This window comes from Musca autumnalis, unplaced genomic scaffold (genome assembly GCF_047663935.1).
Source record: "Musca autumnalis isolate F117 unplaced genomic scaffold, ASM4766393v1 scaffold_4, whole genome shotgun sequence".
NCBI classification, from domain to species: Eukaryota; Metazoa; Arthropoda; class Insecta; order Diptera; family Muscidae; genus Musca; species Musca autumnalis.
Window position 1 is genome coordinate 168,019,541 of NW_027411977.1, and position 25,918 is coordinate 168,045,458.

The following is a 25,918-nucleotide window of genomic DNA, read 5'->3' on the forward strand; positions in this document are numbered from 1 at the left end:
AAGGACTTCGTCTACCTCGGCACCGCCATAAACACAACAAATAACATCAGTTGTGAAATACGAAGAAGAATAGTGTTGGCTAACAGATGCTACTTTGGGCTGAGTAAGCAGTTTAGGAATAAAGCCACCTCTCGTCAAACAAAAATAACACTGTACAAAACACTGATACTACCCGTGCTAATGTATGGTTCCGAAGCATGGGTACTTGCTCAAGCAGATAAGGCAGTGCTTTGTGTGTTTGAGAGAAAAATTCTTCGAAAGATCTACGGGCCAATCTGTGTTGACGGCGAATATCGGCGTCGTATGAACATCGAGCTGTATCAACTATACAATGACATCAATATAGTTGAACGAATCGAGATACAACGATTGCGATGGCTAGGCCATGTTATAAGAATGAGTGATGATGAACCCGCTAAAAAGGCGTATAAATACGGGCCGCATGGAGGTTCTCGCAGATCTGGAAGGCCAAAGCTTCGTTGGAGCGAACAAGTGAAACGAGATATCACAAAGCTACATATCCCAGATTGGGAAAATACAGCAGCAAACAGAGAGTATTGGAGATTTTTTCTTAGTTCGGCTTATGGAACAAATGTTCTGTAAAAGGCCAGCTAAGTAAGAAAGTAAGTAGATAAATTACACGGCCCAACTCGATCTTACTCACAACTATTTTCATAATTTATTGTGAAAAATGATCTTTAAAAAAATTAACAAGTACGGACATCAATTAATAACGAACGCACAATTCATTGGCGACACTGAACATCTTAAATACGTTTCACATACCTTTCATTGGCGTTACGAAATAAGTCCCCAATGAAATAACTCCCCAAACTTAAAATGAAATAACTCCCCAAAATTTTATACACAAAACAACAACAACTATAATTTAAATTTTTGGGGATTTATTTCATTTTTCTGGGGATTTGTTTCATACAAAAATTTGAGGACTTATTTCATTATGAAATAACTCCCCAAATTTAGAAATGAAATAAATCCCGAAAAATTAATTTGGGGACTTATTTCATTTTTCTAAAATTTCAAATTATATCCCCCTGGGCTTACCACGCAGTCGTTGTGCTTTGTCATGTAGTTATTGTTTATCAAGTAGTTTTTTAAAGAGCGTCTACTGATCAGTATGGAAGTCGAAATTATTGCCGCTGAGAAAAAAGTTTGAAGGTATTATATATTCCAAAAACGATTTACACACAACACCTGCATTTGCAGCATAAAAGGTTGCAAATCAAGAATGTGGAAGATGGAAAGTTTGTTTAACAAAAAAATATGGAGCTTAATCATTAGAATGAAGAAGGAATATATATAATAGCATAGGGAAATATGATTGTGAAAGTAAATCGTTCTCGATGAATGGTAGTAGGAGTAGTTGTTTGTGGGAAAAAAGACGTGTCTTGGTATCAAGTTAAAAATTCGCGCGAACTTTTAACTTTAAACCAAGACACGTCCTTTTTCCCACAAACAACTACTCGTACTACCATTCATCGTATTTGATCGTAAATTGTTTTGTTGTGAAAATAGGTTGATATTTTGGTATGAAACCAAAATTCGCGCGAATTTTTGTTTCATACCATAATATCAACCTATTTTCACAACAAAACAATTTACATTAAGTTCGTAATATTTCAAAGCATTGAGTATGTATCTTTATTAAAAAAAGAAAAAAATATTCCTATGAAAGACAGTGAAATAGATAAGTCAACAGAGTTATTGGAAAACGGTAAAATAACGCTGAAAATCATTTTAACTTGGATAATATATGAGAGAAACGGCATGTGTACAAATGTGGTACCAAAAGTAAATATTTTCCAAGAGGAAATTCGAAAAGTTTGTTTTTAGATGAAAATAAAATCTTTTAAAAATAAGTCAATTGCAGAACAAAATAACGCCTTCAAGTGGCCTTGTTGCCTAGTAAATTTGTATCTAAATTGATGTTGTATAACTGTATACATATGTTATCAATTACTATTTTTGCTGCATACGAACAAAGACATAAATACAACTAAGACTTGACAAAATGCATGCAACAAAAAATGTATACGAAACTTTGTATAGAAACATTACCTTTAACAGGTTGCAGTTAATTCAAAATCGCAACCAAGGAGGAACATTTCATGTAATGGTATCAGAAACGAAATTTATGAATTCAAGGATCTATTCAAGAATAATTCTATGTCAATTGGATCGGTAAATTCGGTTAAATACGTAAAAATGTATAAAAGAAAAAAATGTTATATCACCATATCGTGATATAACATTATGTTAAATTAAAAAGCCATTCACTGAAGAATGATAGCAAAAAAAATGTCTTATCTTGTTGTATTTATGTCTTTGATACGAACAAAAAAACATAACAATCGATGAAAGTTTTTGGGGAATTATTTCATTTTTAAAATTGGGGACTTGTTTCATAATGAAATAAGTCCCCAAATTTGGGGAGTTATTTCATTTTATTTTGGGGAGTTATTTCACTTCGTTGGGGAGTTATTTCATTTAAATTTTTGGGGACTTATTTCATTATGAAATAACGCCCCAAATTTGGGGACTTATTTAATTTTCAGTTTGGGGACTTATTTCATTGGGGATTTATTTCGTAACGCCCCTTTCATTAGCTCTGTTCCTTTACGTGCAAGAATCTTCAAGCTTTACCACTTTTTATTCGAAAAGCGTTCCTTTACTTCCGACACCATACAATTCATATGGGAACAGTTTACAACTTTTACTACTTTTGCCGGTTTTACCATTTTTAAAAGTAAAGGAACAGACCAAATACAATTCCAAAAAGAAAATATTTAATAACCGTTGTTTATTTTGCATATTATCATAGATTTATAAACAACTTAAATATTAAAAAAAATTCCAAATAGGGTCACTTCGACCTGCTTTTCATAACTACACGCACTGGGATCCTATAAACAATATCTGACCTTTAGTGTAAATTGATACATTTTTTTTCAACTTTTGGCCAGGTTTTTTGGAAAATCGGACACTGTGCCTTGGTACGGGAAAGGCTTTGTAGCCACAAGGGAGGAAATTTCACGTATAATTATAGAATCATTTAATAGAATCGGTTCGTTATGATAGTTATGGCTACCAAAAAGGTATTATACATATTAAACATTAGTTGGCAATGGTATTTTTGATTACAAATAAACGCTAAAAACGATAAGTCTGAGTAGTACGATTGTTTTACTCCTATGGCCATTACCGACAAAAATCGGTCAAATTAAAACGCAAAATTATGAATGAAAAGTACCACAAAAAGTTCACAACTTTGTTGCTATCGGTTGACTTGGCGACAACATTGTTTTAGTTGCTAACTTACCGACAAATTTAGTTAATTAAAGAAATTACAAATATTTTTTACCGACTTTTGTCGGTAACCAAAAAATTAGGCGTACAGAACTAAGGCATCATTAAATAACACCCCAAATCGAAAATGAAAGTACGTCTAAAACAGGTATGTGGAAAACAACAATAAAACTTATGGGGCCTATTTTCGACTTTTTTAAGTCCTTTTTTATCCTACACTCCACTGTGGAAATGGGTATGTCTGTGTTCATTTGTATGTAACATGAAAAAGAAAACGAGATAGACCAATGTACAGTCGTTTTTTCCTGGACAAAATTCTGTAACTTTTGAACGGATAGAGATATTTTTGTACTATTTTTTATTATATCATATCATATTTTTGTACTATTTTTTTCATTAAACTTCTATAAAAACTCCTTTACGAGTACTTCCATTTGTGTAGAAAAACTATTATTAATATGGGAAACGGTATGGGGAAAACATATTTTTTACACATGTAATTTCAATAAATTTAAAAAAGTGTTAAACGGATGGATTGGGCTGGTACAAAAGTATATATGTGCTGAAAGAGGACATTCTCAGGAATCTTTTTGCGAAAACGAAACGTTGTTCCTTAAAAGTTCTAGTAATTAAAGACAACAATCTTACATACTTAACAAAATACGAATAAATGCAATATCTGTTATAGTTTCTGAAAAATAGCTAATACTTTCTCCAGAAATATGCAAAAATTACATATTTTCCAAAATGGGGAAAATTTTTCGTTTTTAGGAGCACGCCACACCCACATCTTCCAACTTTTTGGTTTCCTTAGTTTCAATAGGTTTCCTATCGAATCCCATATAAAAATTAACTATCGGTGACGACAAAAAATTGGGGGTTTAGCCAGAAAAATCGACAAAAAAGTTCACCAAATTATGGTGTAATCGGTTCGCCAGATTTTAGGTATTTGGTGCAACAATCAAGGAATTTGGTCTAGAATAATATCAAATATCATCTATTTTAAGTTTTCTTGCGAATATCTATAGAATGGTAACATATGTATATAGTCTCCAAATTTTGTCACAGTAGGGAAGTAAGTACACGTCATCTCTTACAAAATAAGCTGGATGGAGTCAGGAGGAGCAGTCTTCGCCTTTGAACTTCTAAAATCAAATATCATCTATTTGAGTAACTTTAGGCTTCAGAGGCTTTAAATTTATCAGAAGATATATTCAAACCAATCTAATGTGACTCGAGCACAAAATGTGTTGCGGCAATGGCGGGGGAAGTAACGGCATAGGATCAAATTACCAAAATTAATATTTCCTTTTTTATCGTATTTAGAATTGTTAACTATAAGAGTCATCACCATGGTATAATCTATAAAATCACTAAATGAAAAGTAAGCGAGTGATCACATGGAAAAGGTACTCTATAATGAGCTATAATAATTTTTTAAATTGCGCGTTGATGCTGAGATATAGCATCAGAAGAAAAGGTACCTCTTAACAATGTTGATGTCCAATACGAATATATTTGGAATGGTAACAGATACAGCCTCCAATTTTCTTTTAAATAAGTGGAAGTAAATACACGGTGCGCTTCCCAACCCCGACTGAGCTAAATAGATTTGAATTAACTTTTTATTAATATAATATATAAATTCACCAATTATTTTGGATTTTATTGCATAAATATAGCAGAGATGAAGTCGCTTTACATCACTTCAGTAGTTCTGATGTAGCTTGGCACCACTCCTTTGTGTGTAGCCTTAATTATGTATTGAAGGTACATCTCTCCTGAGCCTACTCTTCCCTATAAGTAGAAAATAATTTAACATTAAGGATAATAATTTTCGGTATTTTGATGATTTTTAGCTAAAATTTTTAACCACACCTCTCCACCAAAAATTTTCAATATACATAGGTGCATGTTTGGAAATCATCTCATCTCATGTTATACATAACTGTTTTTGCACACACTTTTCACGTAACACAATAAACAAGGTAGATTAGTTATCTTTACCTACGCGTTTGGTAATTTCTACGTGCCATTTTACGAGGCGTGTAAATTTTGAAAACATGTAGTAACATTGGTGATTTTCATTCATGATTTCGTAAAAACATTGCCACATATAAGTGTTTTACAATTTTTAACACATCGGCAACGATCAACCATGCATAATCCTTGGTGTAAGTAACACGGCCGTTTTCGACCCGGTAACGTTACCTATGGATTGAAATTATGAAATTTTGCTTACACGGGGGATATCTATGAACTCATAGATAACTACGTGTAGAAATTACGGGCATAAGTAGAAAATTATTTAACATTAAGGATAATAATTTTCGGTATTTTGATGATTTTTAGCTAAAATTTTTAACCACACCTCTCCACCAAAAATTTTCAATATACATAGGTGCATGTTTGGAAATCATCTCATCTCATGTTATACATAACTGTTTTTGCACACACTTTTCACGTAACACAATAAACAAGGTAGATGTGCGAATTGCTGCGAAAAAAATCTATATACCTATATAAAAATGGTGTAAAAAATGTATAGTAATTCATAAAATGAGAACGGCTAGGCCGATCTCTCTGGAAAAGTCGGAAAATTGGAAAAATCGAAAATTGAGTTTTTGTATGAAATTTTATTCCTTAATAGCGAGACGAAGTTCGCCGGGTCCGCTAGTTTAATATAAAAATTTTGTAAACAAGGGGGAAAAAATTGAATTAGTTTGTTCCAATATCAGTATTCCATTGTGTTTCTGTACTTAGCAAAAGGGCGAAATATCAAAAACTATTTTCCTATGCAAATTTTTTCCAAACAGCGTGGAAACGAAAAAATTACAGAAATTGCAAAAACTCTAGCAAAAATGTAAAATCAACGTACCGGGCTACTATCTACGCGCTTCTTTGCAAAGACAGTATAGTGAGGGCGCCCACTGAGTTGTTATTGCATTTGCTTCTCTCTCTTACTTATGGCCCCGGCACATACGGTCCGTTGTGCGTCGCGTCAAGCGTTGATAACAACAACCACATAAAAAACGCAATAAAAAACTTGGCATCACTTACACATTTTTCATGTGGTTGTTGTTTTCAACGCGTGACGCAACGCACAACGGACCGTATGTGCCGGGGCCATTACAGTTAAGTGAATGAAAACAAACAATAAACATTATGTTTTCTTTACTCATCGGCGCGCCGCCGATTTACCGCCTGTTCATGTATGTCGCACGGAAACCTGCACGAAAGGAAAGCCGTCACTCACTTCCGTCTAAAAATGTGTTCAAGTATTTCGCAAACTATCGTGCGACAGCTTTTACGTATCCTATGCAAAATACAACTAATTTGAATGTACATTTGTATAACGATGTTCCATAAGTCTTATGCCAAACTATGAAAATTTTCATGTACGTGAAAATGAGTTTATAGGCAAGAGGTGTGAAGGGGGTGAAACTCTGTACACAAGGTTCTGTAATCTGAAATTATTCTTTGTGTTTAAATTCGTAACTCACAAACCAATGCAAAGCAATGAAAATATCAAAATTTTCATGTATGTGTGTAGACGTCTATGAAAATTTGGAAGAAAATGGCAAAACGTTTTCAATGAAAATTTTCATAGTCTGGCATAAGACTAAATGAGAGCCAAATGAAAACAAAATCCACATATACATACAAACATTGAAATATGTGTGATTTGTTTTGTTTGAAAAATAAAATGTGTCGGTATTTTGAAATATTTTATTTTATTGATTTCTTCAAAATTATGAATGAAACCGCCATTAAAACGTGTATATAAAATTTTTATTTTGTTTCAAGAATGTGTTGCATACATTTGTTTTAAGATTTTTGGTGTTATTCGCGAGTTTACGTTCTACTCGGCAGCTACAAAGCAAGTGAGTGATTTTGACATTCTCTTTCTATAAGAGACAGTCCTTTCGAAATACGTAAACCCAAATTTAATAGAAAAGTGTACGTTTACGTGTTATTTCGTATGGCTTGTCGGTCGCATAGATTTTCGTTTCGAAGACGTTTACATGAACAGAAAATGATTTTTTTCCACTTCCGAAGCGCAAAAAACCTTTCGGTCGACATAAATGAACAGGCTGTTAAAATCGACTCGCTTTCACCTCTGCTCATACATACACACATACTAAAACATTAATGGAAATTCTTGGGCGACGCTGCCATATACTAATAAATGTACATGCGAAATCATGGTAAATTTTGCTTGATTTCGCGCATAATCACGAAACGCCTCCGAAATCACGAAACGATGCGAAATGTAAACCAAACATACGTTTAGATTTACGAAATCCACTCGATTTCAAATGTCAATTCCATAGCGTATATGTCAAATAAAATCAAGTGGATTTAAAACTGGGATTTATTTGACGTACAGTATGCAAAGTTCAAAACTCCATAAAATCGTTATTTATTCAACATTTTTATGCAAATACGAAACAATTGGTGGGAATAACTATGAAGTGGGAAGATTTAAAAATATCAAAACGAATTTTTAATTTATTACTTCATTTAGGTGTAGATGACGCCTATGTGGGTGGCAAAGTTCGTCTTCGTACACCTAGAAGCACATATTTGTGGTATTTAAGAAGTTTTAAGCGAAATTCCACTATTTTTTTGTTCTTTTCGTTTTTTAGAATGTAGAAAAATGTAAAAATAAGGATATTTTTATTTCATAAATAAAATTCGGACAAACATTCGAAATACTTAAGAAAATGTGATTGATATGATTAACTATGGCAATTTATTCCCGAATTTTTGACGAAAATAGCTTCTAGCAGTCCTTCTGCAACAATATTCGAGCTCTTATATGCAAATAAATGTTGCCAGCGCTTGGAAATGCAAAGAAACGCAAACCAGGCTAAGGCAACGTAAAGACATATTTGGTTTCTACGTCGTAAAAATCGCAAGTCTCGTTCTATATTTGGTCTAAAATTTTAGAATACAGTTTTGATTTCTAGCATGATTTCTATGTCGAGACATATCGGAAATAACTAGGAATAATAGATAATTATAATGCATTTCTTCAATAGGTTACCCCACGTTCAATCATGGACAACTTACTCCACTTCTTTGAAATTTATGGATTAACTTTAGACCATTCGGTAAATAAATACTATTATCTAGAAGAAAAAAACATTATTTTGCACTTTTGTAAGCCATAACTCTCGTTCATGGTAAGCGTAGAATTTCTGTCGTACGCATATAGTACGAAAACTTGTATAGCTTAATTGTTACTCATAATTTCTCACAGATTTCGACATAAAATGATTTTCGAAACTGTATTCTAAAACTTCAATACATTTTACGCCAAATATAAAACGGAACTTGCGATTTTGACGGCGTAGAAACCAAAAATGTCTTTACGTTGCCTTAGCGCGGATTACGTTTCGTTGTATTTCCAAGCGCTGGCAACATTCATTTGCATATGAGACTTCGAATATTGTTGCAGAAGGACTGCTAGTAGCTATTTGCTCCAAAAATAAATTGCCATAGTTAATCATATTTATCACATTTTTCTTAAGTATTTTGAATGTTCGTCCGACATTCTATTCATGCAAAATTTTTATTAAAAATATCGTTATTTTTGCATTTTTCTACAGCACAAGCATTCCAATAGACGAAAAGAACAAAAGGCCTCGGCACATACGGCGCGTTGAGCGTTGTGTTACAACAACCACATGAAAACTTCAAGAACAAACTTGGCATCACTTACACATTTTTCATGTGGTTGTTGTTTTCAACGCTCAACGCGTCGCACAACGTACCGTATGTGCCGGGGGCTAAAAATTAGTGGTATTTTGCTTAAAAAATCCTTAACTACAACAAATATATAGTGCTTATAGGTGTACGAATACGAACTTTGCCAACCACATAGGCGCCATCTATACCTAAATGACGGAATAAATTAAAATTAGTTTTGATATTTTTAAATCTTTCCTATTCATAGTAATTGCCATCAATTGTTTCACATTTGCATACTAAATATGTTATTAACAACGATTTTATTCATGGTATAAGTAAAGAGGTAGATTTAAATGAAAAAAATCTATAGAACCCTTGATTTTCCTGAATTCCTACAACTTCAAAATTAAGCAACAAGTGGGTTTGTTTACAACACTAATTTTGAGATTTTACAAAAATCGGGAAAAATGAATGAAGGAACAATGTTTCTCCGCATAATCAAGTTGTGGATATGATAAAATGTTTGTTTCAATGATAACCTGACGAATTATTTCCATACAAATGTTCCAAAAATAATTTTAAAAATCATTGAATTCGATTGTTTTTAAAATTGTTTGACATATTATTCAAACACCACACACACATACACAGTTTGTGTATATTGTTTTGAAGTTTTATCAATACTCGAATGAAAAAATTTAAATTGACATAAAGCTTTGGCTAACCCTTCTTATTAAACCATGATTTTATTCAGTTTTTAGGGGTGTACAAATATGAACTTTGCATACTGTATATGCTATGGAATTGGCATATAAAATCGAGTGGATTTATGAATCTAAACGTACTATTAGGTTATTTTTAAGTGATTTTTGAAACTGTAAAAACAAATTATTCGGATTTTAGGAATGAACGAAAATGTTTGGTAAATGTAGTCAGACACATTAATCCGCATAATGGCTACACTCAAGACTCTTTCTTCGTATCAAGTAAACATATTTGCAATTTCATTCTATCTACATTAGAATGTCATAACTTGCCGTGGAAGAATTTTGTGGGAATTTCTACTGTTCTAATATCGTATCTTCTGTTATCCCTTACTTTAAGAAAAGTAAGAAATATAGCATGGTAGAATAAGAAAAGGTAGCAGCAATACACAGCTGACTGAACTGGGTTGTAACGTTAGTGTCAAATTTCATATGACATTTTATACATTTATTTCTATTTCGATGTACATTAGGGACATATATTTTTTGAGAAAAGAGTATATCATTCGGAAAAAAAACATTTCCCAGAAAGACTTCTTCATATCAATGATATGTAACCTCCTCCAAGTTCGAACGATAAGCCGCGCAGTAAATCCCCGCTTGTAGAGGCGATACAACGTTTGTTAATATGTGAGGTATTTTGTTAAAATTTAAAGAAATAAAGCCCTAATAAACATGTGCTTCTTTGATTTCTAAAACAAAACATTGAAACAGTTTCTCCTTTTTCTATGAATTTTCAGCGACCCCAAACTTGCCTGCAAGAATTCTACTTTCTGCGAGAATTTATGCATTTAGTGGTATGATGTGGAAACATACAAATTGAAAATGTAACGAATTTTCATTCATGTTTTCCAAAATATTCAACCAAATGTGAAAAATTATTAGTTTTTTAAATTCCAATAATTTATAGACATTTCCTTGTTTTGTTTACAAATACAACTGGCAGTAACGTTATAAACAAAAACAAATTCCTTTGTGGTTGTTGTTCGAGTTGTATTTGTTGTAGTATTAACTTTACCTTATATTTGTTCTACCATGGAAATATAGTTAGATTATTACATCTTCCATTTTAACATTAATATTATATTATGTAAAAATATAAGAATATCGAGTCAAAAGGCCAGTATGCTTCAAGTTTACTCAAATCTGATTGGTTGATTTGAATTTGCTGTAAATTTTACCTTGGTTTTTGTGTATCACATTCTCAGGCGCACTTTAATTTTTGAAAGGAATGCAAAATTCCTTTTATGTTATAAGACATTTGGTCTGTTCCAGTACTGCAAGAATCTACTAATTTTTACTATTTTTTCCGATAACATAAAGGAAAAAATGTTATCGTAGTAAAAAATAGTAGCTTCTTGCAGGTTCTGGAACAGAGCAATTTATAGCAAACTTGTAAGAATAATAAAAAGTTATCTATCCGATATCGACCAACATTTAACTACAGAAAGGTTATAACAACGGGTCTTAGCATAGTTGGAACAATTAGTTGTGTGGCTTCCTAATTAGAAGTAAAATGCGCAACATTGTGCAAGAAATTATTGAATATTTTAATGTTATTTAATATTAGGTTATTAGAAGTTCAAAAAAAATGTGATATATGGTCTGTTCCAGAACTGCAAGAATCTACTAATTTTCAATGTTTTTTCCGATAACATAAAGGAAAAATTGTTATCGTAGTAAAAATTAGTAGATTCTTGCAGGTTCTGAAACAGAGCAATAATTTATTTTTTAATATATTAGCTTTGTTCCTTTACTTATTTAATAATAAAAGCAGCAAAAGAGCGATCTATCAAAATTGCTCTAACATAACAAGTTTTGCACAAAAATAAAGGAACGAAAAAAAGTAGATCTGGCAGCAATGTCAAAAATAAACATGGCTGCTAAAAAATTAATGAAAAAATATTTTAAATAACCATAATAACGATTTATTTCCCTGATTTTTTGCCTTAATTGTCAAATAAATGCCAAATCAGCAGTTTAGCATATTTTCCACTTTTTACACCACGAAATTTGTCGAGCACAAAGTAGTAAAAGAGAAAGCCAATTTGGCATGCTCTCTCTTAAATTTTGCTCCTTTTTGGGGTAAGGAACGCTTTTTGACTTAAAAATGGTAAAACTTTAAGAATCTTTAACGTAAAGGAACAAAGCTATTATATATTACCACTTATTATTGTTTCTGTTATGCCCGCGCAGTTATCTATGAGTTCATAGATATCCCCGTGTAAGCAAAATTTCATAATTTCAATCCATAGGTAACGTTAACGGGTTCAAAACGGCCGTGTTACTTACACCAGGGATTTTGCCTGGATGATCGTTGCCAATGTGTTAAAAATTGTAAAACACTTATATGTGGCAATGTTTTTACGAAATCATGAATGAAGGTCACAAATGTCACCACAAGTTTTCAAAATTTACACGCCTCGGTAAATGGCACGTAGAAATTACCAAACGCGCAGGTAAAGATAACTAATAGGTAGCTACCTACCGGTTACCTAGGGCTAGAAATTACGAGCATCAATATTTTATATTGTTTTCAGTTCTTAACAATAAGAAAAAATGTGCCACTTTTTGTGACACTTTATCGAAAGACATGTGCCACTTTTTTCAGAAATGATACTATTTGTTACACAATTACAATTACAAACAAGAAAATCTAGCCGTTTCTTGTGATTTGTGGATAAATGGTATCCCGCGTTACGATAATGAAAATCTGCATGAAGTGTTATGCTTGGTTTACATTCGGCGTCGTTTCGTGATTTCGAAGGCGTTTCGTGATTTCGCGCGGAATCAAGCAAAAATTATCATGATTTCGCATACAAAAATGAAATCATCTCATTTCGTGATTTCAGCGAAATCAACATCGAAATCACAGTACTCATGATATACAACTCTGTCTTTGCTCAAAAAAGTACCAAAAGTTGCAACACCTTTTGCTGCTGCAACAAAAATTTTTATTATCAAAAATATTAAGTTACTTTGTTACAATGATATTCTCCATTGTGTCCCATTACTTTTTTAACGGTAATGTTAGAAAAAAGAGCGAATTGTCAAAAATTGCTTTCCCATACAAATTTCTTAAAAATACGGGAAAGGAAATATGACGGAAATTGCAATAACTCCAGAAATGTCAAAATCTACGTATCAGCTATAATATTCAGGTGCCAATAAACATGTTGCTAGTTTCTACTATGCCAAATTTGTTTAGCAGAAAACAGGAGAAGAATGTGTTTGTTATTCAGCGCTATTTTCGTTTAAAGAGAAGTGCAAGTCATGCTAGATTTCGGGAACGCATTTGTAGTAGTAATATTTTGCAGGTTCTGAACACAACTTTTATCTATAAAAATTTATTATTATGATGTCTCAACCATAAAATCATTTTTTATTTTTTCATTTGTTAGTATAATACACAATTAATAGGATATATAGATAATTTTACGATAATTTTCAAAATAAAGCAGTAAAGTTCTATATTGTCGTATTTTTTTGATGACTAATTCAATTTACAACAACTTGTTTTGAAAATTCATGTTCGATCAGCTGCTCATATGCATCTACCTTGATAATTGTGATATGTTTGAAACCAACAAAAAAAAATAAGTATAAACACCGGGGTGTATTTCAGGATTTCGTGAAATCCAGTGGATTTTGGAGCGTAAGTGTAAACTTGTCATTAAGCAGAATATGAAATGTTATTAACATTGAAACTCCGTTATATAAAACCATATACTGAGTAAAAAACGCTAATAACCCTGACGGTACCATTATGCTTAAGTTTTTTACTCTATATGATAAAAACTTTTTACTAAAATCGCTAGCATATTATAGAAAAAAATAATAAATGTCAACTTGGCCTTCGTCACATCGGAGATAATTCTAATGGACATATATTTATTAATGAAAATCTAACGGCAACCAACTTCAAAATACTGCGATCTGCTCTTAAACTAAAAAGGCAAAAACGTATTGCTTCTGCATTTTCCTTAAGAGGAATATACATAAATGCTAGCCCTAATGATAAACCCGCTTTAATTGATGACATCAGCGAGCTGAACAAATTTTTTCCTGGATCATCAACGGAAAATATTTAAATTCTACTTACATGTTAATAATATCTTCTACATCTATTATAATTGTGATAATGTATCTCCAATTTGGAAACTTCATTACCCTTCACCACTTAAACTAAAATGTTTTACTTCCTATATAACATATTGCGTTGCCTCGTTTTTGTCACATATACATGATATCACATAATTTAACCTACTCGAGTTCCAATATGACTCTGAAAAATATGCTGAGAATTTTACCAAAACAGCGTAATGGTCTTAATATCTGTCATGTTGCTATGAATTGTGTACCATGTCGTATGAACGGGTTAATTCGTGTAATTTAATTACTGTTATGAACATGGCATTAAGAATCTATGCTCGTCTCTTTTATACCATTGAATCGGAAGCCGATAATGATTTTACACACTCAGGAAATGACAACAGAATTTGAAATAAATAAAATCCACAAAAGTTTTTTTTTTTCAGGAAAAAAAGTTAATGAATGAAGCTACAGCGAAAATTTGGACTATAACAAAGCATGTTTGTCCCACTTTATATCAGCGTGAAAGAATATTTTCTATTTTAAAATTTAAATTCTAATTTTTTACATCGAACTTTTATTTAAATTTTAAAACAATGAAATAAAGCCTCTATATTGAAGTTTATATATGTAAGATTTTTTGAAGTTTGTATATATGAAAATACGAGTGTGGATCACCGTGACTTTTCGAACTTCCAGCGTAGTTATATGAAATATAACATACACATGTTCCATTTAGTCTCTAAATGTATCCTAGAATCAAATTTTGAGGGAGTTTCGTTATGATTTTTTTTTAAACAGCAGCTACATTTACATTTCCAGAGCTACATTTCCTTCCCCTGAACTATTTCTTTAGCTTTGAATAATGACAATGGTGTTTGTGGGCTTAATCCGGAGAATCCGAGATTTCGATTTTGTGAAACGGGCTTCCGGGAATGAAAAAACTGGGAAAACCCAAAACCCTATTGAGAAATACAAATACATTATTACAGACAATGTTGCTGAAAAAGTTGGTTAAATCCTATAAAGTATAGAAAAATGAATAATAGTCTAATATAAATGCTTTGGCAAAAAACTGTGTTCTGGACTCGGAGTTTCCTATTAAACTCTATTCGGATTGAAAAGTTGGTTACTATCTATACCATAAATTGAGAAATATATCATATAGGGGCAAACAGCAAACTACTCTAAATCGGAATGATTAGCGAATTACGCGAAAATTTAGAGTAGTGAGTGCAATATTATTGCTGGAGTATTTTACTAAGCGTTTACACACAGACAGTATTGGCAAGACAATAGCAAAGTTACAAACCATTTTCGCCAATACATTCATACTTTTCTCTATACATATTTAAAAATGTATAAATGTATTTGTGAAAAAGGTTTGTATTTTTGCTATTGTCTTGCCAATACTGGCATTTGTAAACGCAGGGTTAAAGTCAAATTACTATAACTCGTTACAATTCCTTATAAATTTCTTATATACAGAACAGAATCTTGTCGACTGGTCGACAAAAGGTCAAATTGCACTGTCTTTTGGACAAGATGTAATAATTTGGCAGAGTAAGGAGGACATCACAATGGCGTTTAATATTCAATGCCCCAGTTCATTGGCATTTAGTCCATCAGGGGAATTCCTAGCGATAGGCTGCAAATGTTTAAATTTTCCAGGTGAGTCATTCGTGTTTTAGATTGTTGTATTTGGACCGTTTTGGCCCTGTGGGTTAGGTACTGTGTTTTTAATAATATTAAATTTATTTGAAAAATTAATCTATTTTTTGACGTTTAATAGCCTTGGAGCTGTGGGACGTTGCGCGAACGGATGATTTTTCCATTTTTTGTGGTAAGGTGTTCAATCTTTGGTACGGTGATGTGCTTTGTATAGAATGGAATACAACAGGTACACAAATAGTGTGTGGCACTCGCTTCGGTACAATATATGTTTTGTCCGTACCCGAACTATTCACAATTAAGAAATTACAAAAATACCACCTTCCCATAACGATTCTACGTTTTTCGCCCACCATGCGATATTTAGCAACTGGGGATGCAGAGGGGAATATCGTTATTTATAATTCGAATATGTATACCGAATACCTTTCAGTAAAATCGAGGCGGAAATTGAACGTTGTCTTCGATTGGCATCCATGGACCGGCGTAGATTTAGCAATTTGTAAGTAAAATCATATTTTAAGACATTGAAAGTATAATGATAAACAATCAATAAATTGCAGCTGAAGATGTACCGGCGTCAATTGTCCTGTTGCATGTTCCGAGCAAGAAGATAGTGGCATACTACCAACAAAATGGAAGAAAGTTTGCAATTAATTCGATATCATTCAGCAAAATTACTGGAGAGCTATTAGTCAGTACTTCTAGTCAAGGTAATTGTTATGCTAAGCTTACATTTACGAAATCCACTCGATTTCAACTGTCAATTCCAAAGCCCTATGGATTTGACAGTTGAAATCGAGTGGATTTCGTAAATGTAAACCAAGCATTAGAGAAACTTGTATGTATTTAAAAATTTTACAAGCCAAACAAAATATTTACAAAAAAAATTGTCAAACTTTTCGAGAGAGACGTGTTTTCAAAGCCCTACTTTTAATTATTTTTAACCATTAAAACAATCCTTACTTAACAAAATTTGTTAATAAACACAACTTTTAAAGTTCCCCGTGTGTTTAGCATATTGTTACGAATGTAACTGATAGGTTTAAGTTAGTTTAGTTTGATTTCCGTAAATTTAAAAATTTGAATTGTAACGTAAAGTTTTTATTACGCAGTTACTTTATTTAAGTAACAACAACTACCATGTAGAACTCTCTTCATCATTCTAGTTGTTACATTACCTTTTATTAATGTGCTTTTGTTTGTTTGCTATAGTCATGTGATTATCGTTTAGTTGCTACTTCTTTCTTGCATTTGTTTGCTGTTGTAATTACGTCATTACTGTGCTTGTCGTCCGCTTGTATTCCCCCATGTATGTATGTGAGTATGGTTGTTCGCTTAGTGCGTCTGTGTGTTCGTTGTACAGATTCGAGGAGTTGCCAGACGTGTTCTAGAGGACTCTCGAACAGGGAGACTTTGGGGTATAAATACAGGGGAACTGGCAATGACGAGTTAGTTTGGTTTTAAGCGTTGAACAGAACAGATCGGTTAAAGAAGGGCTACGTGCTAACTAGATATAAGCTGTGTGCTTAGTAGTAATTAAAGTCGGTTCCGAATAAGTGAAATAAAGTAAATAAAGCTTTGTAGAAACGTAATCTAAAACGAACCCTGTTTTATTTGGTACAAATCGTACTGGGGAATAAAACAACGTCTACACGGAGATTAGTTAAACCTAATTCCGTAACAATTGGTATCAGGAGTGAGATTACGATAATCCTACAATGAAGTTGAAGTTCACGGATCTACGTGAGGAAGACTTGAAGCAGCAGCTATCTAAGATTGGGTTGCCAACTACCGGAAGTAAGGCTGAGCTACAAAAACGCCTTTTGGAAGTGTTCGAGCGCCTCAGAATGGACATAGACGAATATGAGTTTGAGATTAGGGATAAACCCTCAGAGGCGGTGGCGAGTTACAAAGACATAAATACAACAAGATAAGACATTTTTTTGCTATCATTCTTCAGTGAATGGCTTTTGAAATTAACATAATGTTATATTACGATATGGTGATATAACATTTTTTTCTTTTATAAATTTTTACGTATTTAACCGAATTTACCGATCCAATTGACGTAGAATTATTCTTGAATAGATCCTTGAATTCATTAATTTCGTTTCTGATACCATTACATGAAATGTTCCTCCTTGATTGCGATTTGAATTAACTGCAACCTGTTAAGGGTAATGTTTCTATACAAAGTTTCGTAAACATTTTTTTTGTTGCATGCAATTTGTCTGGTCTTAGTTGTATTTATGTATTTGCGAGTTATACGGAGATTGCAGAAGTGATTACAGCAACATTGGCGAAGGAATTTAGTAAGAGAATGGAAGATTATTGCAATAAATGAAAGCTTCAAATGTCTGACGGAGGAATTGGACTAAAATTCCCAAAAATTGGAAGAATTAGAGGCAAATTTTAGAAAAATCAGCGAAAGACTCGAGAATATTACGCAAATTATTGAAAAGCGATTGGAGGTTGTGGATAACCATTTAAAGAAACTGGATGGACAACTTCTGGCCCACGACGAGAAGTTTGTGAATCTGGAAAAGAAAATGTCGGAACTGGAAATCAAAGGAGGTCAAGTGCGAGTTATTGATAACACTCTGAAAATCAAGCCTCCTGAATTCGAAGGATCTACATCGTTAGATGTCTTCAAATTACAATTCGAGGCGGGGCATCGAGAAATTCGTGGAACGACAACGACAAGGTACAACTACATATGGCATTGAAGGGCGGTGCTGCTGACGTATTACAGAATATTCCCGCCGCTTCTAGAAACAACTATGGAGATATAATTGCTGCTCTCGAACTTAAGTACGGTGGCAGACATAAGCAAGAGGCTTGCAATGTGCGTAGGTTGGAAGTTGAGGACAACAATCCTCAGACCGTTGTCGAACTAATGAAAGATGTCTTAATGCAGGTAATAGATAAAGTGAAACGAAGGGCTGGCAAAACGAGAAGGACATGCTACAACTGTCGGAAAGCTGGACACGTTGCACGAGAATGCAAACTGCAACGAACAAGGACCAGATCCGTCTCACCGCCTTTGAAAAGCGAAGACCAACTTGTGGCTAAGAATCCGAAAAATGAGACATCAGGTGAATCAAAAAAAGTTAATTCCGTCAATCACGAAGCGCCGCTGGCAGATGATGAAAACGATGGTCCCACAATTTCTATAGCCATAGTCCAGCAGGAGAATCACAACTTAACGGCTAAAGGCTTCATCAATGGTATATTACGTACCTTGACATTGGACACCGGTGCACAAAGTCCATTATTAGGCCGGATTTGGTAAAAGGGAAGGTATTGCCGTTAAATGGAGTCAAATTGCGGACGGCCACAGGCGAGACTACAACGGTGCATGGAAAGGCCTACCAAAGGCTGAGCATGGGTAGAAAATCGGTAAATTTCGATTTTATAGTGGCCGATATTGTGGACGAAGTTATACTTGGTGTAGACTTCATGATTGCCTTCGATATCAACCTGGACATAAAGCACCGTGTGATGACATGGTCCAATGTGGAAATACCGATAAGTGTGGCCTTCAACGAGAAAAGCAAACATCGCCCGAAGGCAGAATCCAGCGAGATCGCTGTCGATGTCCGTACGCTGAAGGTGGAAGCCGCCGACAATTGGTAGGAAAGTGGAAAAATCCCGCAACGAGGGGGAAAAAGCGAATATGTACGAGGAGGAAAGGTCCATCGAAAAGCAGCCGTACAGCAAGGAAGTTCAAGTCCGAGGAATTCCAGGTGGCACTTAGGAGGGTGATCACGAAGAAAGAAGGTATAACGTCGCGATTCCTGGAAAGAAAGCAATGTCGTCCAGAAGAGCAAAGGTCCAAAGCTGACGGCGTAGAGGGTACATCTAAATCGGTTGCTACCACTACGGGACGAGAACTGCGTCTAGTCAAGAGGAACAGGCTTAAGCGGGAGGCAGTGTTACCAATGCCCATACCACCGAGAGGGAACTGTCCCTATTCGGGACGAACAGGCTTAAGCGGGAGGCAATGTTACGAATGTAACTGATAGGTTTAAGCTAGTTTAGTTTGATTTCCGTTAATTTAAAAATTTGAATTGTAACGTAAAGTTTTTATTACGCAGTTACTTTATTTAAGCAACAACAACTACGTAGTTGGTATACCATGTAGAACTCTCTTCATCAATATAGTTGTTACATTACCTTTTATTAATGTGCTTTTGTTTGTTTGCCATAGTCGTGTGATTATCGTTTAGTTGCTACTTCTTTCTTGCATTTGTTTGCTGTTGTAATTACGTCATTACTGTGCTTGTCGTCCGCTTGTATTCCCCCCATGTATGTATGTGAGTATGGTTGTTCGCTTAGTGCGTCTGAGTGTTCGTTGTACAGATTCGAGGAGTTGCCAGACGTGTTCTAGAGGACTCTCGAACAGGGAGACTTTGGGGTATAAATACAGGGGAACTGGCAATGACGAGTTAGTTTTGTTTTAAGCGTTGAACTGAACAGATCGGTTAAAGAAGAGCCACGTGCTAACTAGATATAAGCTGTGTGCTTAGTAGTAATTAAAGTCGGTTCCGAATAAATGGAATAAAGTAAATAAAGCATTGTAGAAACGTAATCTAAAACGAACCCTGTTTTATTTGGTACAAATCGTACTGGGGAATAAAACAACGTCTACACGGAGATTAGTTAAACCTAATTCCGTAACAATATATTAACATCAATAAAACAAACACCATAGCCCAGACAAATAAAAGAATAGACAGAGAAATTGTAGTGTGCTTGTTTGTTGTAGAGGTCGCCTTAACGGAAACTACGCAGACATCTGACTCAATTGCATTTTGTTTTGGGGTAAATTGCAAGATATTGTTGAATTTGTTTATATGAGGATGTAGATCTGGTCAAAGACTACCCAAATGTTGTCTTTTACCAGCATGAATAGTTTAAAAATGTATAGTAGTGAGTGAAAATCTAACTGACACAATTCACACTCAGTGAGAGAATTTAGGTGAGATGATTTCTTTGTCAATACTCTTATTACCAAGTTGTTCGGGTAACTAAGGAATAACTAGCAATTTTCCTGGCCTAGTTACCACCCAATCTACTCGCAGTGTTATCGACTGGTGAATTTAACATGGGGATGTCATAGGAAGGGGTCTATTGTCTCCTCACTGCATTACCAGTAACCACCCAATTCGATAGTCGTGTGAAGGCAATTGTATCTTCATTGCATTACCAGTAACCAGTCAATTCGATAGTCAGAAATGATAGTCAAAATTACTAGTAAGTTCAACCAGATAAATGGGTATCTGCATATACATATGCATCAGCCACACTTTATTTTATTACATGGTGTGCACAAATTTTACAAATGACAATATAATCTTGTATACTTATGGATATGGCCCATCTTAATCATTGATACTGGAACTAGGGCGTTACTACTTGATACAGCGACATATGTTTATTTGGTCCTTGGAATGTTTTTTCTCGTGTGTCCTTCAGATCATTCAAAAGTTCCTGAAATAAAAGGTATACAAGTTTAATGAAATGACGCGATAATATATTCCGTCAAGATAGATATCAATACTTACTACATATATATTATAAATATTCTTCTTAAATTGTTCATCCTTTCTATGATTTAGCTAGTAACACGTTCTTTTTGGGCATCTTAAATTTTTTCACAACAAACGCATCAAAATACGTTTTTTAATTATGAATAAACAATATGACAGAACATTTTTATATTTTGTTTAAAAAAGAAATAATGTTGAAAAGAGATTACAAGAGAGAAACATTGTCGATTACACTATCCATCGCACAATGGTCCCATATCCAAATTTTCTGGCCAAAACTATTTCAACGTCTATTTTGTATTGAAATTAATTAGTAATTATAATAAATGTGCACAAACAGCAATTCTTACGTTTTATCGACCAAAATGACCAAAAACTGCCAAAATTTGTTAAACAGGGCTGGTCCCGTTGTGTGGGGTCTAAAACAAAACATTGACCTATGAACATTTTGGTACGAAGGATTCATATCTTCCAAGAGGTCAAAATACCAAATTTCAGCCGAATCGGTCATAAAGTGTCGCTAAAATCCACAAATATCTAAAATCGGACAGTACTTTTATGTGGGGGTTACTACAAAAAATTGACCTATTTTCAAAAAAATTATACATACTTGTTTTCTACACTCTGAAACCCTTAAATATGAATTTTAATGGAACTCGGTTGATAGATGTGCGTATTACCGTTCTATTTCAATTGGATACTACGTACAGTCACAACAGGTATCTACAAAAAATTCTCCCATCTTTGAAATAGAAAAATCCACTTTATTTTAACTGTGGCAAATTTGAGCACGATTTGACTTCTGAATTTATTAGTACAGACCCCCTGCTATCTTCCAAATTCGATTTGGAGGTGGACAAATTTGGACATTTTTTTAAAAGTTTAAATATATTTAAAAAATATCTGTAAAAAATAATTTTCAATATATATAAAAACATTGATTTTATTACGCTAATTTTACAAATTTCGTCGTTCTTTTTGTAAATATTATGAAAGTACTCATTAACAGCTTCCCGATTCATAATAACTTTGGTCTCACTTCTGTATAATTATGCAGCGACGCAATACAACAAAAATTGTACATTTTACAGCACAAAGTCTGTTTTATTTTTACATAAAAAAGTATCAACTTTGGTACTGCGCCAATCAACGAATACTAACGTTATTTACAAAAACTAATTATTTTCAGATGACTTGATGTGTTTTTTATTATTCTGTGCAAAACAAAATTTAAATTTCGAAACTTCAAAAATAGGGTTTTGGCCAAAAATTTCCTGATTGAAACCTATGTGCATCGGTAGTATATAAAATAGTCAATATATTACTGCCCAGTTGTTCAAGAAATAGCAATTGTCTACTTTGACATAGTTATGTAACTAGTTACTCATTGATCCTAGTTACTTTGCACCCAAAAATGGCACACAAAAGAGCCTATAGCCTGCTTTTGTCACTGGAAATAGGCTTCCCTGCCTATGATGCCAATTCACCAGTTACAGGTAATTCGGCGTGTAATATATTGACTATTTTATAGACTACCGATGGATAGTGTAATCAACAATGTTTCTTGTAATCTCTTTTCAACATCATTTCTTTTTTCAACAAAACAGAAAAAAATTTCTGGCATTTGGTTTATTCATAACAAGGCAAATTTATATAAGGTATATGCATGAATTACAACAACTAACATATTTACAAAAACAACATTGTTGTTATTGAAAATTAATTGTCAAAGAAAATATTCCAAATTTTTTTTAGGAAAAACATAAAAACATTTTGAAAATCCTCTAAAATAGAACAAATTTGAATCAAAATGTAAATGTTAAGCATTCAGAACTGTCGTAGGTAATTTTTCTTACACTTTTAGGATGAAAAGCAGTGTTTTATGGTTAGCAAATTTCGAAGTTTCAAATTGCATGAGTAGACCCCATTAGGTTTTGAAAACTAAATTTACAAAAAAGTAAGAATACAGCTGATTGCCACTTCTACCTTGTATAAATATGCCTTGATTCATAATTAAAAAACATATTTTGATGCGTTTGTTGTGCAAAAATTTAAGAAGTTAAAAGATAACATTTTACGAGCTACATCATAGAAAGGATAAATAATTTAAGCAGAATATTTATAATATATCTGTGGTAAGTATTGATACATATCTTAGCACAATCCATTATCGCGTCATATCATTAAACTTCTATACATTTTATTTCAGGAATTTTTGAATGCTCTGAAGGACACACGAGATAAACAATCCAAGGACCAAATAAACATAAGTCGCTGTATCAAGTAGTCACACACAATTTGCAGCATCAAGGATCAAGATGAACCTATCATATCCATATGTATACTAGGGTTATGACTTTTTGACGTTTTTTCTCAAAAATGATTTCGTGTAGCAGGAATAAATGAGCTTTTGCCTTTTAATGCCAATGGTAACGTTCATTCCATTTAATTATTAAAAAGGCCACGCACAAACCACTTTGAAATTATATTTTTGTGAAAAATTTTACATTTTTTCTTTTCTGTTAGTTTTTTGAACCCAAAAGGAAAAAAATTGAAAATTTTTATTACTTCCAAGTAAAGCCACATAACCTGTTAACAAAATGAGACATTGATCATAAAAGTCGATGAACATCTCACGTTTTTATATACAATTAAGTGAAGGTATCACATGTTGAATCGAATGAATCTCTAGGGAAAATACGTTGACGTTGAACGTTGATTCTCACAATTTGCAAATTAGTGAAAAAAGGATAACTCATTTTTATGATTGCAGTAGCGAGCTAATAAACTGTCATAAAATTATGACTAAATGCTCTATTGGTTCATTTATGGGAGTTACTCCCTTACATTCAATGTATGAAGGAAAGATTTGCATTTTTTATTGATGTGTGTCTTTTCCGTTGACTACAGAAACCACATTTATAGCCTTATTTTTTTGAAAGTTTTTAAAATTTTAAAGCGCACACGTGCTGAATCATGTATGATGTCAACATAAATAATTCCATTTATAAGTACCTGTTAGAAAAATATTGAAAAATTATTCATTGATTGGTTTGTGTCATTCAACAAGTGTCGAAAACCCCGAAAAGAACAAATATAAAAAGTGAATAGTGAAGCGAAAAGTGAATTATAACATGTAACGCAAGAAGAGTGCTTAGAACGCGGAGAAGAACAAAGAAACCTGGACAAAGAACCCAGTCCAGTTTCAAGCGCCAATAAGAAGAGGCATAGTGGCAATTGTGCCCCTGAAGATACACGTCATTGTTCGCATCAAATTACTTCAGTCTACAGCAAAAGGTTCTGTGGAGTAAAATATTGAACTTGCCGCATATATTGGACCCAGCCATTCAGGCAAAATTAAGAACTCTTTTGAAAGACTACGATCGCTGCAGAAGAAAGCGAAACTTTGATCCAATGAGAAAATTGTTTGACAAAACTAATGTAAAGAGCGAGTGGATGTGCAAAGAAGACGAGAAACTCCACAAACTGCAAATTGAGAGCAAAGGCCGCGTTGGTTATTCAAGCGGCAAACCTGTGTAATGTACACAACTGAAGAAACTGTTGTAGATGCAATTTTTTATATTTTTTCAAGGCATCTTTGAACATGTGTAAAGTTAGGACTTCGTGAGCCATTGAAGCCTAGCAACAGCCGGTTGCGGGGTTCGTGTCCTGCTCTACACAAGCCGTGTTTATCATCACAAAAATTAATGTAGACTCCCTTTTTATTTATTTTATGAACGATTTGATGGACTCAGAGCTAATTGAAATACCCCATATAAGTAGATTTTGAGCTTTATTGCTGTTATTCGAAAAACACACATAATTATAAAATACTAACACACTTTTCAACAAAGGTTAATACCTTTAGTCGAACCAGAAAATACTAACTCTTTGATGTTATAGAGTTATGCCTCTAAACCCACGCCAACCAGTGTCCAAATGGCAATTGTTTTACTTTAGACCCCTAATTAAACGATTTCAATCCAACATTACGACCCTATACCATATTGCAAGAAACGTCTCGTTTTTATCTTTTAAGGATTCATTTCAAAATATTCAAAATTTATTTAATTCTCAATAAATATGTATACATTTAAATTATTTAAATTATGTAGCTCAAAATTTCAGAATATAGTAATGTATTTTTTTCGCATTGTTTAACAAGGTGATTTAGATTTTGCATAATCGAAAATATAAATTACTTGAGCCCTCAAAGAGTTATTATTATAAATATGTATCTTAAAACTGCGTGAGAAAATAGCAAAATTATATACTTCGTTTTAAGCGTTTTATCATAGAGAGGTTATATGTTAATAGTGTTATTCTAAACAAGGAGGGATAACTCAAATAAGAAAAAACATGTAAATTTGGAGTACTCAAAGCATATGATCTCTCTTGTAAAATATGCTCTCTGATCGACATAAGAAATTTAGTGTAAATGGGGATTGATTAAAAACTTACTAACATACGTTGCTTGTCATGAAGGCCTCCAATCGAGGCGTATGTTGTTGTTATGTTATGCAGATCTGTTTCAACGAGATTTGAAGAGGGATGCTGTTTGGTTTTCAATGTAAAAAGTTTCTAGGGTCGATCATACAATAAGTGACAAATAATTAGTATGCAGTACAAAGAAATTATTTTAATACATTATATATACATTTTGGACATTATGTGGTATGGAAACTAATATGAATCACCACTCAAAGTGAAGACAAAAACGGGTAGAAACATGTATACATGTCTCACTAAATAAAAAATGTCAATTGGTATATATAATGCATCAAAATATTCACTATATGATTTTATATTCAT

General features: G+C 33.3%; 1 protein-coding gene across 1 annotated transcript in view; it reads left to right on the forward strand.

Annotated features, from left to right (window-relative positions):
- cort (Cdc20/fizzy protein cortex) overlaps positions 1-25,918 on the forward strand; it is a 139,631-nt gene that overhangs the window by 68,869 nt on the left and 44,844 nt on the right. Inside the window, exons 4-6 of the mRNA XM_073981857.1 lie at positions 15,369-15,551; positions 15,673-16,053; positions 16,115-16,264. Coding sequence (XP_073837958.1) covers positions 15,369-15,551; positions 15,673-16,053; positions 16,115-16,264 — 714 coding nt within the window. The remainder of the gene's footprint in view (positions 1-15,368; positions 15,552-15,672; positions 16,054-16,114; positions 16,265-25,918) is intronic.